A 15,905-nucleotide genomic window follows, 5' to 3' on the forward strand; every position below is an offset into this window, starting at 1 on the left:
AGTTTTGTGAACTATGTGTCATATGTCTAGGGGTGTAAAAAAAAAATGTAATTGAAAGAAAATTCACAATGTACCTGGTGCTCATGAAATTCTAGTTTGATTTGTAATTACTGGTACAGTCTTTGTTTGCCCTTTTGCAGGATTCAACCTCAGTTGCGACATAATCTTGTGCCGTTTACACTGTAGGCCTACAATATAACCTGATCTTTTACATTGTGATGTTTTGGGGACTAAAATAGTGTTGCTCATCCTTAGGCACTGATGGACTCTAATCTGCCTCGACTGCAGCTAGAGCTGTATAAAGAAATCAAAAAGGTAACTTTTTTCTTTTTGCCAATTTAGCTGATGGAAGCCATTTAATAGATTTGCTGTCACAAATGTTCAATTATTTGTACTGTAACTTTGTCGGAGTGTTGATGTGGTGATGGTGGTGAGCACTTGTGTCTTCCTTTAGAATGGTGCCTCTCGGAGTTTGAGAGCAGCTTTGTGGAGGTTTGCTGAGCTTGCACACCTCATCAGACCTCAGAAATGCAGGTAGACACAATATATATACATTGGCAGTGTTTACATGGACACATTTATTCGGATTAAAAGCCTGATCGGAATAAAAATGTTTCATGTACACACCCCCATTCGGAATATTCTGATCCGATCAAGCCCATTCCGATCAAGATTTTATTCCGGATGAGAGGGGTGGTTTGTCAATTTTGGTGCGCATGAAAACACGTATTCCAAAATTTCAAACAGTCTTTACTGCGCATGTCTGTGACATTAGTATACGTGTTTCTGTTGTCCCCGGAAGCTAGTAGAAGCAGAGCGAGCGAAAGACATGGCGGGCGCAAGACTGAACTGGTACTTTTGCAGCTCCATTAGGAAGTGTTATTGCGACATAACAGCGCAAACAAGAAAAATATGCGAAATAATGCTAAGATGTTTTGTGGACACGGAAGTCGCTATGGCTTCTTCTACTATTATTTCTGATATATTTGGTCAATCTGCGCATGTCAAAATAATTTATGATCAAAAGTGTGATGCATGAACACGGATGTCCTAATTGGATCAATGTTTTTAGTGTCAATGAAAACAGTGCATAATATTAATCAGAACTCTGATCGTATTAAAGAAATTTTGTCCATGTAACCGTAGACAGTAATTATAGAATTGACTCAGAACGGGAGTTAGTCACGAATTAGGCTAAATGCTTTTTTTTTTATTCCTAATTATTATTTTTTTGAACAGCATTTTATTACATTTTTACACTAATCTAATGAGTCTTCTAATTCTTTCCCCTTGAATTGCAGACCCTATTTGGTCAACCTTTTGCCGTGCCTCACTAGAATCACCAAGCGGCAGGAGGAGACTGTGCAGGAGACACTGGCAGCAGGCATACCGAAGATCATGGCAGCCTTGGGACACTTTGCCAATGATGGCGAGATCAAGGTGTCCTCTCATAAGTCTGATGGTTGACTTTAAGTACCGTATTTTCCGGACGATAAGCCGCTACTTTTTTCCTAGGTTTTGAACCATGCGTCTTATATAAAGGTGCGGCTATTCTGTGGATTTTTCTTCCACCGCTAGGGGCAGTCTAACCGGAGTTAGAATACAATACAATACAATTGCCATTAACAGGATGTGACTGCAGGTGGAGGAGGTCAACAGGCGAGGGCGCTGTGCACTAGGTTAAGCACTAGGCGTTGCATTGGGGTGGTATGCGGAAGTAGGGCGATAAAAGGACGTTAACTGACAAACTGGAGTGGCAGCAGGCAGTAAACTGAAAATAAGCACTTTATTTTCTCTTGGTTATGTTTTAATCAGCAAAATTGCTTCTGTGTTAAAAGGCACTGTTAGAAAAGAATCTGTTCAGGTACAGGTTCAAAATCATTCAGTAACTGCAGTAAATATCTAGTTTTTCAACATAGAAAGGTGCGGCTTATATAAACGTGCGGCTTATGTTTTTTTTTTCATTAATTTTTTCAAAATAGAGTGGGTGCAGTTTATATGAAGGTGTGGCTTATAGTCCGGAAAAGACGGTATGTGTTTGCACTGTTTTGGATTGGGATGAATTTGGTTGGTATCCTGCTGTTATTTGTTTTTTTTCTGTACCTCAGCTTCTCAAGCATCCATTCTTTATTTCTGTTGGAACTAATATGATCATGTCTTCACTCGGCAATAATGAATTGCCAATAAATGATGTTGTCGCAGGTCCTGTTGAAGTCATTTGTTGCCAACCTGAAGTCCAGCTCCCCCACCATCAGAAGGACAGCTGCCAGCTCGGCCGTTAGTGTTTGCCAGCACTCAAGGCGTGCCAGTTACTTTTACACATGGCTCGTTAATGTGCTGCTGGGTAGGATTGGCAAACGTATACTCTTCATACACCCACCTGCACAGTCGATGAAGTTTGCGCGCCAGTTAGGCATGCCGCATGCAATAACTTTGATTACCTACCGTCTGTCACCTTCAGGTCTGGTGGTTCCAGTCGACGAGGAACATCTCAGCCATCTCATCCTCGGGGTGCTTTTAACTCTGCGCTACCTGATGCCTCTGCTGCAGCAGCAGGTCAACACCTCAAGCCTCAAAGGAAGCTTTGGAGTCATGAAGAAGGAGGCTGATGTGCAGCCAACACCAGAGCAGCTGCTGCAGGTGCGAATTGTATTTTTCTGTGCTTTGGTTATACGATTTCCTGCGTTTGATTGAAAAGTACACTTTTACAAACTAAGGCACTCATCAAATGCAGTCAGAGCTGTATCACAAATTGTGACTTTATTACCTAGCATTAGCCTAGCAAACGCTTACGTGTCATGAAATGCTTTCTGTGTGTCTGCAGGTGTATGAGTTGACTTTACACTACACACAGCACTGGGATCACAATGTGGTGACCGCATCCCTGGAGCTGCTGCAACAAATGTTCAGGACTCCACCGCCAGAGCTTTTGCACATGCTCATTACCGTTGGCACCATTCCACATGCCACCGTGTTTCGTCAGGATACTGAAAGTCGTGCGCGCTCGGGCAGCATCCTGGAGTTCATTGGTAAATACACCTGTCAGGTTCTCATTACCTGGATTGCACTGACACACATCCCCCTCCAGAACTCGTTAACATTGGACTCCCATTTGATTTCACGTAGTCTGTCAATGACTAACCCATACTTAATTTGCTCTTAATTACTGGTCGTGAGCCTTTTCCTTTTGTCTCCTCCTGATCCTTTGTCTAAGTGGTTGTTTCTTCTATAAGTCTTTGAGCTTCTGTTGCTTTTCTCCTCTCCACCTCCTGTTTGTGCCTCCTGTTTCCTGTCCATTTCAGCAGGAGGGTCTTCCTGCAGTCCACTCCTCCTTAGGAAACAGAGAGGTGACTGGTTTACTTTTTGTCCTGATCTCCTTTTCCTTCTTTTTAAGTGTAACAAGTGCAGTTCAGATTCTGGTCAGCTGAAAATCAGGATCGGGACATCCCTCATCTAAATAATTTTACCTCTTTGGCTCATATTTTTTTTTCTGCTCCAGCTCATGATTAATATTGATATGTTTATACTTAAGAACTTGTTTTCACAATATTTTGTAGTCGTGGGTTTTTTTTGTTTTTTTTTCGTGACATTTGCTAAAATTACCCCAAAATCTAACAAGAGTCTGATAGTTTCTTAATAATTCTCACAATACACACAGAAGTCCACCAGAGGGCAGAAGAACTGAAACATTTTTTAAGACTGACTCGCCCCTATCAACACATTAATTCATTCATTGCCAGGCATTTTCAGACCATCTTTTATCCTAACGTTTGAAAAAATTTGAAAAAAATATAAATAAGATGCTGGGATTAAATGGCTGGACTGTGAAAAGACAAATAAATTCGTCAATGGCAGTGAATGAGTTGATCAATTGTGTGTCTTCCTGACCTTAAATTTTATGTTTCCAGGTAAAATGCTTTCAGGTGAGGAGGAAGGTTTGGAAGATGATTCTGAGAAGACTGAAGTCCCTACCGGTGCTTTCACAGGTGCGGTCATGCTGTAAATTTGCAAACAGTAACTTGCTTTTGCTTTATTCTACATAATGTATACTGTGCAGCCCTGTTGCTGAGTGCCATTGTACAGAATGTATCTTTTTACAGCCAGTCATGTCCTTAGACATGTTAATGATTCCATGCCGCTAAAGCACTATGGATTGTGCACCATAACAGTGACACCGTCACTTTATGTATTTCTTTTCTCCAGCATCTGTTGTTGGCGCTGATGTCTCCTCGGCAGCCCAGGTGGATATCATCACCGAGCAGCCACGCTCCTCCCAGCATACCTTGCAACCCGATGACTCTGTGGACTTGAGTGTCTCCTCTGAGCAAGGCGGGGGTGGAGGCGGGACATCTGCCTCAGATACTCCCGAGTCACCCAACGAAAATGAGGAGGAGATGCTGAGTCGGAGCTCAAGCGATGGGGCTAATGTGACTCCGGAGACGGCTGACTACACTACACCAGAAAACGCCACACCAGACGGAGGGCCCTTAATTGAAGGCGGACCTTTCCTTAGCACCAATGACGGCTCACTCCCACCCAGTGACTCCTCTCAGACAACCACCGAAGGGCCGGACTCAGCTGTCACCCCTTCAGATGTTGCAGAGCTGGTTAGTCTGATTGAATACACATATTTGTACTGCATGTATGATTCGGACCTTTCTGTGGCGTTTTCAAACCATTACAAGGAGACAAATAGGTTCACAAGCTAACATGTCCTTTGTCAATGATCAGATTTTCTTCAGGCAGTTGGTGCAACAAAGTGTCATGTCTGCTGTCTGTTTTGTGTGTCACTTATTACACTTTATTATCAGTAGATAGTTTTTACAATGTACTTTTTTTTAGATCAACAAATACAGTAGTTTAAATTTTATGCAAAATCTGTGATTGGCTGTAATGTCATAATTTTCCGGATGGATAGGTGAAATCATTGATCGGATACACCAAAGACAGTACAAAACGATATCTTGTTCATTCTGGGAACTTTCTGTCCTGCCATTGTGTATGGTAATAAAAAAAATAAAAAATTGGGCATAGTAAAAAAAACTCTTTTACAAAAAAACTATCGACAGTATGTCTGTTTTTTTTTTTTTTTTTTTGCATCTACCCCTTTAACGAATTAAAGCCGGGAACGCACAAACGCATTTCTACCACTAAAGCCGGGAGGGTTGTTGCGTGTTTCTCGTTTTAATATCAGGAGAGCGTATATGGCATTTTCGTTTATCCAATTCTCGGTCTCGTACCCAATGAAATGCATCAGAATATACGCGTGACGGTGTCGTGAGTCGTCCGAGGATATCCGGAATTTTTCCGAGGAGTAATGGCGGCACGGTCGATCGCGGGAGCTATGATAGAAGTCAGGGCAGTGATATAGAAGACGCACTTGTAGAGTTTTAAAGCCGTGAAACCAGCCAAACGTGAGATATGGTTATAATATATATGGGCCTGTGTGAAGGCCACGTCTAAGCTCTGGAATTCTTTTGGCTGGAGTAGCAATTGAGAAGGGGAATTTTGTGATCCATTGATTGATCGATATTTCTGTCCAGTCCCTAGTGCTACCTCATCAGTGCAACATATTGTTTTGCCTTTTAAACACTAGATTGACATTGTGCAACCGAGCGAGACCTCTCCAATCGTAATTAACTCTGTAGGAGGCGTTCTTGTTGGTCAAGTCATACATGTTAAAAATTACTGGAGAACTTGTACTCCACTGTGGCGTGGTTGCTAAGGTTTTACTTGTGTGTTACTGTAAGGTGCTGGATGGCAGTGAGAGCCAGTACTCCGGTATGCAGATTGGAACCCTACAGGATGAGGAAGATGAAGGGACAGCACCTTCATCTCAAGATGAAATCTCTTTTCTCCCATCGGCACTGGGTATATTAGTTTATAAATTAAAAAAAATAAATCTGCATACTAGAAATTATTCAAGGATTGTTGTCACTGTGTGTGTTTGTGTGCAAGCTCTTAGCAAACCGCATCTCTTCGACCTAAGAGGTCACAATCGGCAGGGTTCGGACAGCAGCGTGGACCGCTTCATCCCAAAGGAGGAACCCACTGAAATCGAACCTGACAGCAAGGTAATTTAACACAGTTTCACAATATAAGTGACAGTAAAATAATGTTTTCATTTCACAAATTTACTTTCTGCTTCATCAGCCATCAAATATAAATGGTCCAATTGGACATTATACAGACCACGGTGCGGAGCCACTCGTGCACTGTGTCAGGCTTCTTGCTGCTTCATTCCTGTTGACGGGACAAAAGAATGGTGAGTATGTCGGGCATAATGGCTGACTTGACTCATCTCCTACCGACGTCAACAACACAACGGCGTCCTAAAATAATGTTCAAACATACAAAAAAAATAACAGACTTAAAGTGGAATTCAACCCAAACATATTTTTTTCAAGAATATGTTCTATGCAAGCCCACTAGTTGAAACAAGGCATTCTGATAAATATTGAGTTTGTGGAACAAGTTAATCCAGATTAAAACAATAATGCAAACAAATTTGTGGCTTTACCACTTCACTAAAAATGAGTGGATTAACACTTATTCCACAAACACAATATTTATCAGAATGCCCTGTTTCATCTAGTGGGCTTGCATAGAACATATTCTTGAACAAAACATGTTTGCGTTGACTTCCACTTTAAGTATAGTTCAGTACTAAAAAAATATGAAAATGAATAGCTACATTAAAATGTACTTGCTGACAATATTTGTTCTTTATCTGCAAAGAAACAGAAAGAGTTTCTCATAGGGTCACAGTTTTCTTGAATACGAATTTAGAAAATTAGCAATTTCAATGACATTTAACAAAAGATAAAAAGTATTCATCTTAATAACGGCTGGGAAAGTGTTGCTGTGTATATTTGGGATATATTTTGTTTGCATTTGTATCACTAGGTGTGATCCCTGACAAGGAGGTACGAGTGAGTGTGAAGGCCCTGGCGGTCAGTTGCATCGGAGCCGCCGGGGCACTACTTCCTGAAGCCTTCTTTAATTCCCTCTACTTGGAGCCGCTGGACGGCATTCCAGTGGAAGGTAAAACATATATACTGTAGTTGAGTTTGAATTCCATTCCAGGCTAAAATGAGTTTGATGGGATTTAAAGTTGAATGTCTCCAAATAGGACTCACTAGAACTGACTCTATACACCAAGATTATGACAAAAGCGAACAAATGAACTAAAATTAAAATTAAAATAAATAAAAAAACATTTTGTTAATGAAATTAATTTTTTTGTTTGTTTGTTTGTTTTAAAAGAGGACTTACTCGCCTTTTTCCTGTAATGAAAACTAACTATGATTATAGTGAAAATACCCCTCGTTTTTGTCTTTGTCAAAGACTTTAATACAAGAGATTTTGGGGTTGATTTTAAATGTTTGTTTCAATATTACTGCACTGCCGTTTGCTGCAAGACAGTCGTCTGGGAGTGTTCTTTTAGTGTGTCTCCTGGAAGCGACTTCATCTGGCAAAAGCCAATGAAAAAGCGCCGCCAGATGACATCACTGCTTGGCGATGAGCTGTGGCTTGCGAGCCGTGCATGCGGCGAGTTGACGTGTTTATGGGTGCTCTGCTTTTGTCACTTAACCCGAAATGCCTCCCTACGTAACAAGTACTCTCATTCTGTGGTTCATAATAACAATAACTTTTCTTTGTCCCAGTGAGGTGTTGTTATTGTACCCTACTTTCTTGGTACACTATAAACTAAAGAGTGCAAAATACAATTTTTGATAACCAAACAGCAGTCCTGCCCCAGGTTGGAACCCACATGTCCACCGTCCCCAGGGTTGAAAGCTGAGCGCACAACCCCAGGGATCCAGGCCAGGCCCGGCTCGCTGATAAAAGGGCCGGGACCCTCTATTTAAGGTTTCCGAGGAGTGTAGTTTGACCGTTACACAGTGTGAGATGACACTTCCTCCAAACTATTTATAAACTCAATTAAACACTATTAAAACTCTGCAAACCTAACATACAAACCTTTAACCTTTTGCTTAGCTCACCTACATGTTCTTTTTAAAGAAATCTGTATAGCAAAGGTAATTATCCTGAACGTGGTTACCAAGTAGAGCCTTTGACCCTACTCCTGCCTACGATGTCTTTTCAGAGCAGCAGTATGTCAGTGATGTGCTGGACCTAATTCACCATGGCGACCCACAGATTAGAGGTGCCACAGCCATCCTCTGTGCAGCCATTATTCAGGCTGCACTCATTAAAACGCGGTACAATTTAGACACCTGGCTGGCCAGTGTGCAGAGCACAACAGGTCAGTTTGTTCGTGAGTTGTTACTCCTTGATGCTGATGTAGGATGGCAGCCAGAGAGCCGTTTTGAATTGGTCGTCAATACTCAACTAATTCTTTTCAGGTAACCCTTTGTCCCTGGTGGACTTGGTGCCTTTGCTGAGAAAATCTTTAAAAGATGAGTCTTCAGTAACATGCAAGATGGCTTGCTTTGCAGTCAGGGTAAGTTTCTGTGTGTCCTTGTGCGTAGTGGTACACCATTTTATTATTTTTTATTTTTTTACATGCTGCTTCTATGTTTCAGCACTGCATCATGGCCATATGCAGCAGTACACTAAGTGATCTGGGCCTGCAGTTGATGATCGACCTGCTGGCCCTGACAGACTCATCCTACTGGCTTGTCCGCACTGAACTGTTGGAGACCCTGGCTGAAATGGATTTTCGGCAAGTGTTTTTGTGTACATTGTTTTTTTATTTTATTTTGTAGTATTAGTATTTTTTTCTGCTCTTGATTTAGAAGTACTTTTAATTGTGAAGAGAAATTGAACCTGAATTAGTTCTCCCCCACTATCTCCTAGGTTAGTCAATTTCCTAGAGAGGAAGACTGAAACTTTGCACAAAGGCGATCATCACTACACTGGGGTATTTACAGATCTACTTACATTTTTTGCTTCTATACTTGTACAAAGTTTTTTTTTCCCTCTAAATGTATACATTGCAAGTGGTCCTCCAAAGTGTGTCTATTTTCTCTTCATATTAGCGTCTTCGACTGCAGGAACGAGTCCTAAATGTAGTCATTCGTCTGTTGGGTGATGATGACCCTAGAGTCCGCCATGTGGCGGCTTCTGCTGTCAGCAGGTATACCTTTTATTTGTACTATTGTCTCATTCCTGGTGTGGCCTCACGAAATGTTGCCGCTTGATTCGGTGCAATTTGAATGTTTCACAATCTTGCTGGTGCAATACACAAGGTAGAGAATTTGATTATGTTTCCCTTCATCGTGTCCTTTTTAATCCCTCAGGCTCGTATCTAGATTGTTTTATGACTGTGACCAGGGCCAAACAGACCCTGTTGTCGCTATTGCCCGAGACCAGAGTTCAGTTTACCTGCAGCTGCTGATGCACGAAGCGCAACCCCCCTCTCAATTCACAGTGAGCACCATCACAAGGTAACCATAGGTCTGCCACATGAATGCAAGCAATGCTTCGCTCAAAATGATTTTGATAAAAATCCATTGTATTGTCAATTTTAACATGAGGCCTATTACAAAATCCAACTATTTTCTGTCTGACAGGAGTTACAGGGGTTTTAACCCATCAAACGCGGTGTCTGACGTCACAGTGGAAAACAACTTGTCTCGAGTAGTCACCGCTATCTCCCATGCTTTCTCCTCCTCTACCTCGAGGGCACTGACTGTAAGTTTTCACATGTGCAGCTACTCTCAAATAATTTAACAACGTCAAATATAATTTGTCATATGCCTTATTTTCCTTTAAGTTTGGGTGCTGTGAGGCACTGTGTCTCCTGTCTTCAAATTTTCCAGTGTGCACATGGAGCACAGGCTGGCACTGCGGCTACGTTAACTCCATTAGTACAGTTTCATCTCGAGCCAGTCTCAACCGCAGCAGGGCCAGGGCTTTAAGGTTTGTGAACACGCATGACCACAAAGCATTTTTGTTTTATATTGTCTGATTTTTTTTTTTTTTAAATGTTTTTCGAACTCTTGTTTAGTCTGTCCCAGCCCAGCAGTACTCCAAGCTCAAATCCAAACTCCTCTGCACCTGATACGGAGCAAAGGACTCTAACAGTGGGTATGGCCAACATGGTGCTTTCCTTGCTGTCCTCTGCCTGGTTCCCACTTGACCTCTCTGCACACCAGGATGCCTTGTTGCTAGCTGGAAATCTGCTTGCTGGTCAGTAATGTACACAAATCACAAGGCTTATATGGCTTGAAGTTGCTGCCAAAAATGCATATTCATTGTGCAATCACAAATATCTGTCGTATTTGTACCAGAACTAGTGTACTTAAATTAAGTCATATGCAATTCACCTTCTTGGTTTAAGCGGTGGCTCCGAAATGTATGCGTAACCCATGGGCTGGAGAAGAAGAAGGTAGCAGTGGTAGCTCTTACTCTAGCGGAGGCCCAAATAAGATGGAAGAACCTTGGGCAGCATTGTCAGAGCGCTCCCTGGTGGCGATGGTGGACCAGCTTTTTTTCCACCTCCTGAAAGTTCTCAACATCTGTGCCCATGTGCTAGATGACACTCCCCCAGGACCAGCAGTTAAGGTTGGATTATTTTGTCTCTATGGATAACTTCCTTTTAAATGACTGCATTGCTTCACACTTCCTCTTCCTGCAGGCCACACTGCCTTCTCTGACCAACACACCCTCACTCAGTCCCATTCGCAGGAAGGGCAAAGAGAAGGAGGCTGCTGATCCCAATGCTGTGCCTTTGAGCCCAAAGAAAAGCAATGAAAGCAATGCAGGTACGTAACGCACAACCCAGGAACAGACATGCTGCCCCCTTCATGCACCGTAACACTGAAGTTGTGTTTTTTTGTTGGGGATGGGTGAGCAGGCAGAGGTGCTGACAGTACAAGTGGAACAGCAGTAAACAAGTCTAACACTCTTGGCAACTTCTACCATCTGCCACCCTACCTCAAGCTCTATGATGTCCTCAAAGCAACTCATGCCAACTATAAGGTATCCAACTTTAGACTGACTCTGATATACCAGAAACGTGATTGTTGTTTGCAATGTTTCTCCTAGGTGACATTGGACCTGCACAGCACTCACGACAAGTTTGGCGGTTTCCTTCGCGCTGCCTTGGATGTTCTCTCTCAGCTGCTTGAGCTGGCCACACTTCATGACATCAGCAAAGTATTTTAGTTTTCATTTTGTTCTGTTTGTAGGGTTGACGCTGACCCGATTTTTAGGTTACTGAACTCTGTGGAATACATTTCATTAAAACGTTTTTCCTCCCCATGTAGTGTGTGGAGGAAATTTTGGGCTATCTCAAGTCCTGCTTCTCGCGAGAACCTACTATGGCTACAGTTTGTGTTCAGCAGGTAAGTACTTGGTGTATTTGTCCTTGTTGTTTTTGGATTGTGTGTGGAAGTCTTCATATGGTCGCACCACTGAGCAGTGTGTTGCCACCAAGGACTCCACATAGAATAAGGCTGGATCCTGCCGACAGGGCTCGTAAAGGCGTTGGTTTCCCTGTGCGATGGTTCCATACATTCTATAATTTAGTGTAAAATGTGAGAATTGGAAAATTGTAAGACTGATGTGTAGGGATGGGCGATCTGGCAAAAATATCATATCACGATTTTTTAAAAATAAAATCACGGATCACGATTTTATATGGTTCTTTTTTTACATTGTATTTTTAGACTAATTTGCACATTTCTGACCATTTTCTTCATGTCAAACATATAAAACATATTTAAAATGGGTATAAAACTATAAAAGAAAAAAAAACATTTTAAGTCAGCTAAGCTTTCTGAACATGTTTTGATTTGAATAGTGACAATTTTTATCAAGATGTGCAGTGAATGTAAACATAAAAGGTAACATAATGTAAACATAAAAACCCAGCTTGTAGGTCTAGTACTTTGTAGAGTCTTTTAAAGCCCTCGTTTTCCACTGTTTTAATGGGAATCATGTCTTCAGCAAGGTAATAAGTCACTGCCTCAGTTATTTCTTTACACTGCTTGCTTGTTTTTCATATGGAGCGCTCTTGTTAAATGACTGTCTTACCATGGGTTGCGTTAGCTTGGAGCTAGCTGCTGCCTCTGGCTACCATGTGTCCATTTGCTTTGGCTGTCGGCGCTGATGTTCGAACAGAGTCTCTGCAAACTTTGCAAATAAATGGTTTGCGCTTTCTCCTCCAAGGAAAAGCCAAGCTGGTGACTTTCCGCTATAGCTCCTCGCTATACAAACAAACAGGGAGGCGGGGAGTGTCACGTACGGTGCACTGTGCGTGCTGTGATTGGTTGTTCGGGTATACGCGTCAGGGCCTTTGCGCCGCCATAGAGCTAAACTGTTTAGAATGTGCCATGTAGACGATCAAATGATCTTTCGGCTTTATGAGATCGTAAACACGTTAAACCGCTTAACGATCTAATATCGACATATCGCCCACTCCTACTGATTGTCAAGATTATGTCCATGCAAATTCATTCCAGTCCTTACTGTATGTAATCTGTTCTCCTTTAGTTGTTAAAGACACTGTTTGGAACCAACTTGGCATCCCAGTATGAGAGTGTCTCGAGTGGACCCAGCCGTGCCCAAGGCAAAGTGCTCCGTCTTGGCTCGTCCAGCCTAAGGCCAGGCCTGTACCACTACTGCTTCATGGCACCATACACACACTTCACACAGGCTCTGGCTGATGCCAGTCTCCGTAACATGGTGCAGGCTGAGCAAGAGCAGGATGCTTCTGGGTGGGTTTAAACATCCGGACCAAATGCAGGAAATCACATTTCTGTTTTTGTCTGCGGGCAATGCAACATGAAATTGTTGCTTCTTTGTTAAATTCCAGGTGGTTTGATGTGATGCAGAAAGCGTCAAACCAGCTGAGGTCGAACATTGCAAATGCAACACGCCACAGAGGCGACAAGGTACCTGTCGATTTTGTTACTTGGGATCGTTGATCATAAGATATATAACATTTAAAATACCTTGAAATACTCTCCTGGTGTTTTTTTTTTTTTTTTAATGTGCTGCTGTTCTGAAATTGTTTGCCCAGAATGCCATCCACAACCACATCCGTCTCTTTGAACCGCTTGTGATTAAAGCTTTGAAGCAGTACACAACCAGCACCTCTGTGGCTCTACAGAGACAAGTTCTGGACCTTCTGGCCCAACTTGTGCAGCTCAGAGTCAACTACTGCCTGCTGGACTCTGATCAGGTCGAAACAGATTAACTGTATCATCTTCATCTGTCGTTGTTGGTTATTCTCTCGCAACATGGGGCGGCCATGGCTCAGGAGGTAGACGGGATCTTTCATTAACCGCAGGGTCAGCCGTTCGAATCCCGCTCTTTCTGAGTCACGTGTCGTTGTGTCCTTGGGCAAGACACTTCACCCACCTTGCCTCCAGTGCCACTCACATTGGTGTACGGCTGGGTGCGAATGTTTTGTGGTGGTCAGAGCGAGTGTAAGCGCACACTGGCAGCCACGCTCCCAACATTTTGCCCCAGGGCAGCTGTGGCTACATATGTAGTTTACCACGCCAGAACGTGAATGTGTGAGTGCATGAATAATGTATCATTTATAAAGTGTCTTTGAGTGTCCACAAAGGTGTTGTATACATTTACTGATGCATTATTATTATTAAGCGCTATATACATCTACTGATTTTATTATTATTATCATCAACAACATATTTTTTTTTGTTATAGGTGTTCATAGGGTTTGTCCTAAAACAGTTTGAATATATTGAAGTGGGACAGTTCAGGTAAGTTTGTCAAAATATCACAAACAAATTCCTCCATTGTATTTTTATCTAAAGCAGCGTTTATGTTGATATGTGTCAAATCAGAGGTTTGTTTTAGTTATGTAACTGAATGGATCATGATTGTTTCTCAGAGATTCAGAGGCAGTCATACCCAACATATTTTTCTTCCTGGTCCTGCTGTCTTATGAACGTTACCATTCCAAGCAGATAATCAGTATCCCCAAAATCATCCAGCTGTGTGATGGCATAATGGCCAGTGGTAGGAAAGCTGTCACACACGGTAAGAGTTGCACACATGATACAAGTTTGTAAGTACATATTGAAAACAGATCTGGGACAAGTAATTCCTGATGCGTTATTTCCCTTTTTCTCTGAAGCTATCCCTGCCTTACAGCCAATAGTTCATGACCTGTTTGTCTTGAGGGGCTCCAACAAGGCAGATGCAGGCAAAGAGTTGGATACGCAGAAAGAAGTGGTGGTCTCTATGCTGCTCAGACTTGTTCAGTACCACCAGGTATAAGGTTTGCAAGAAGGCACAACCGATTGTTTTCAAGCTATCCAGACTAGACCTCTCCTACTTTTATTTTTTTTTAATTTCTCATATAGGTTTTGGAGATGTTCATCCTTGTTCTGCAGCAGTGTCACAAAGAAAATGAGGACAAGTGGAAGAGGTTGTCCAGACAGATTGCGGATGTCATACTTCCCATGATTGCCAAGCAGCAGGTAACACTAAATTGCCACAAAGAATTGTTTGGAATGGAACCCAGCATGTTGTAGTCATAATAATGAATATAGTTCAGAAGCAGAAACATTGGGACATCAACAGAATTCTCATCTTTTTGGCTCCAAACTCCACCACAACGGGTTGAACAAGCTGTGCTTTAAATGAAGACTTGCATCTTTTATTTGAGGGTATTTACATCCAAATAAGGTGACAAACAGTGTAGCTATTACAACAGATGGCATATATGCCTTCCGTTTTTAAAGCGGCTAAAAGTGATGGGACAAATGAACAATCATAACTCAAACTTTCACTTTTTAGTACTTGGTTGCAAATTCTTTGCAGTCCATTACAGTCTGAAGTCTGGATTGCATAGATATTACAGGGCTCTACACCAATGTTCCCTCCGAGTTTCTCCCGAGTTTCTCCCCTTTTACACCCATAGCAGTAGCCAATGATGCAGAGGCATTCGTTGCAGCATGAGATCGTTAACAGATGAGTGCCGTGCAACCCCGGATGGTCAACAAGGATTGAATAGTGTATGGTTGGTGGATGTCATGTCATGAAATGACATGTCCCAGCAAAGCTACAACATCAGCAGGGAGTAGGCGGAGTCATGTTTTGAGCCAGCATCACGGGGAGAAAGCTACTCGAAGAAAATAACCTCTGAAAAGTATGTGGATTCTCTGACTGACTACTTTTTTCACTAGTATAAAATTAAGAAAAGAACACATCTTTGTGAGACAAAGTCATCTTTATGTATGACAATGTATCATCTTCCTCTGCTTCATGGGCTGTTGGGGGCATAAAAGGAGAGACAGTTGTGTAAAGCCCCCGTGCTCCATGCTGACGATCACCCTTATTGAGAACCTTTGAAGCATCCTTAAGCAAAAGGTCTATGAGGGTAAGAGACAGTAGAAAAAGATCTATGAGGTTGGGAGGCAGTTCATATCCAAACAGCAGCTTTGGGGGGCTGTTCTGACAATCCAGGAAAGAATTTCAAGTAGAAGCTGTCCTAAAAGTCACAAGTTCAGTGGATGCAAGAATTGCAAAGCAATTGTAACTTGACCAGTTCAGGTGTTTTTTGTTTGAAATTTCAGCAAATACAAAAACATGCTGCAAATTCAACAAATAACTATTTTCAGTTCTTTACAACCTAGAAAATGTCTTGAAACACTGCTGCACATAATTTGGAACTGTGCATTTGAACAAAATCTTTTTTGTTTCCATTGTGGTGGTGTTTAGAGCCAAAGAGATGAGAATTGTTGATGTCCCAATAATTTTGGACTTGATTGTATATTTTGGTCACATCTATTGCCATTTTCACAATAGTGTTGTCTTTTCAATAGATGCATTTGGATTCTCCTGAGGCATTGGGTGTTTTGAACACGCTATTTGAGAGTGTAGCACCTTCCTCCCTGAGGCCTGTGGATATGCTGCTCAAGAGCATGTTTGTTGTCCCGGGTACCATGGTAAGAAAT

General features: G+C 42.0%; 1 protein-coding gene, 1 long non-coding RNA gene and 1 other non-coding gene across 10 annotated transcripts in view; 2 read left to right on the top strand and 1 right to left on the bottom strand.

Annotated features, from left to right (window-relative positions):
• htt (huntingtin) overlaps window positions 1-15,905 on the top strand; it is a 41,726-nt gene that overhangs the window by 3,628 nt on the left and 22,193 nt on the right. For 5 of the 7 annotated variants that reach the window (XM_086034750.1, XM_086034751.1, XM_086034756.1 and 2 more), the window contains exons 4-38: window positions 256-315; window positions 455-534; window positions 1,302-1,440; window positions 2,203-2,344; window positions 2,462-2,640; window positions 2,825-3,029; window positions 3,303-3,347; window positions 3,909-3,986; window positions 4,204-4,607; window positions 5,751-5,871; window positions 5,959-6,074; window positions 6,154-6,265; window positions 6,907-7,044; window positions 8,111-8,269; window positions 8,370-8,467; window positions 8,550-8,689; window positions 8,824-8,887; window positions 9,006-9,103; window positions 9,267-9,413; window positions 9,540-9,660; window positions 9,743-9,888; window positions 9,977-10,158; window positions 10,310-10,533; window positions 10,607-10,733; window positions 10,826-10,950; window positions 11,017-11,127; window positions 11,238-11,315; window positions 12,466-12,689; window positions 12,788-12,866; window positions 12,995-13,156; window positions 13,648-13,703; window positions 13,835-13,983; window positions 14,081-14,217; window positions 14,310-14,426; window positions 15,774-15,896. In XM_086034750.1, the coding sequence (XP_085890876.1) occupies window positions 256-315; window positions 455-534; window positions 1,302-1,440; window positions 2,203-2,344; window positions 2,462-2,640; window positions 2,825-3,029; window positions 3,303-3,347; window positions 3,909-3,986; window positions 4,204-4,607; window positions 5,751-5,871; window positions 5,959-6,074; window positions 6,154-6,265; window positions 6,907-7,044; window positions 8,111-8,269; window positions 8,370-8,467; window positions 8,550-8,689; window positions 8,824-8,887; window positions 9,006-9,103; window positions 9,267-9,413; window positions 9,540-9,660; window positions 9,743-9,888; window positions 9,977-10,158; window positions 10,310-10,533; window positions 10,607-10,733; window positions 10,826-10,950; window positions 11,017-11,127; window positions 11,238-11,315; window positions 12,466-12,689; window positions 12,788-12,866; window positions 12,995-13,156; window positions 13,648-13,703; window positions 13,835-13,983; window positions 14,081-14,217; window positions 14,310-14,426; window positions 15,774-15,896 (4,686 nt within the window). The remainder of the gene's footprint in view (window positions 1-255; window positions 316-454; window positions 535-1,301; window positions 1,441-2,202; window positions 2,345-2,461; window positions 2,641-2,824; window positions 3,030-3,302; window positions 3,348-3,908; window positions 3,987-4,203; window positions 4,608-5,750; window positions 5,872-5,958; window positions 6,075-6,153; window positions 6,266-6,906; window positions 7,045-8,110; window positions 8,270-8,369; window positions 8,468-8,549; window positions 8,690-8,823; window positions 8,888-9,005; window positions 9,104-9,266; window positions 9,414-9,539; window positions 9,661-9,742; window positions 9,889-9,976; window positions 10,159-10,309; window positions 10,534-10,606; window positions 10,734-10,825; window positions 10,951-11,016; window positions 11,128-11,237; window positions 11,316-12,465; window positions 12,690-12,787; window positions 12,867-12,994; window positions 13,157-13,647; window positions 13,704-13,834; window positions 13,984-14,080; window positions 14,218-14,309; window positions 14,427-15,773; window positions 15,897-15,905) is intronic. The other 2 variants (XM_086034754.1, XM_086034755.1) reach the window with 1 other exon arrangement.
• On the bottom strand, window positions 2,742-12,271 carry LOC147145754 (uncharacterized). Of its 2 annotated transcripts, XR_015087324.1 has the most exons (4): window positions 12,007-12,271; window positions 6,193-6,243; window positions 3,889-6,063; window positions 2,742-3,331 (listed from the first exon to the last, which is right to left on the bottom strand). It is a non-coding gene; the product is annotated as an uncharacterized LOC147145754 (long non-coding RNA). The 2 variants fall into 2 exon arrangements; XR_015087323.1 differs by having other exon boundaries at window positions 2,742-6,063.
• LOC147145755 (small Cajal body-specific RNA 14) lies at window positions 11,359-11,488 on the top strand. The gene has a single exon (XR_015087334.1).

Source organism: Filicampus tigris, chromosome 6 (genome assembly GCF_054856515.1).
Source record: "Filicampus tigris isolate MCC_2025a chromosome 6, RoL_Ftig_1.0, whole genome shotgun sequence".
NCBI classification, from domain to species: Eukaryota; Metazoa; Chordata; class Actinopteri; order Syngnathiformes; family Syngnathidae; genus Filicampus; species Filicampus tigris.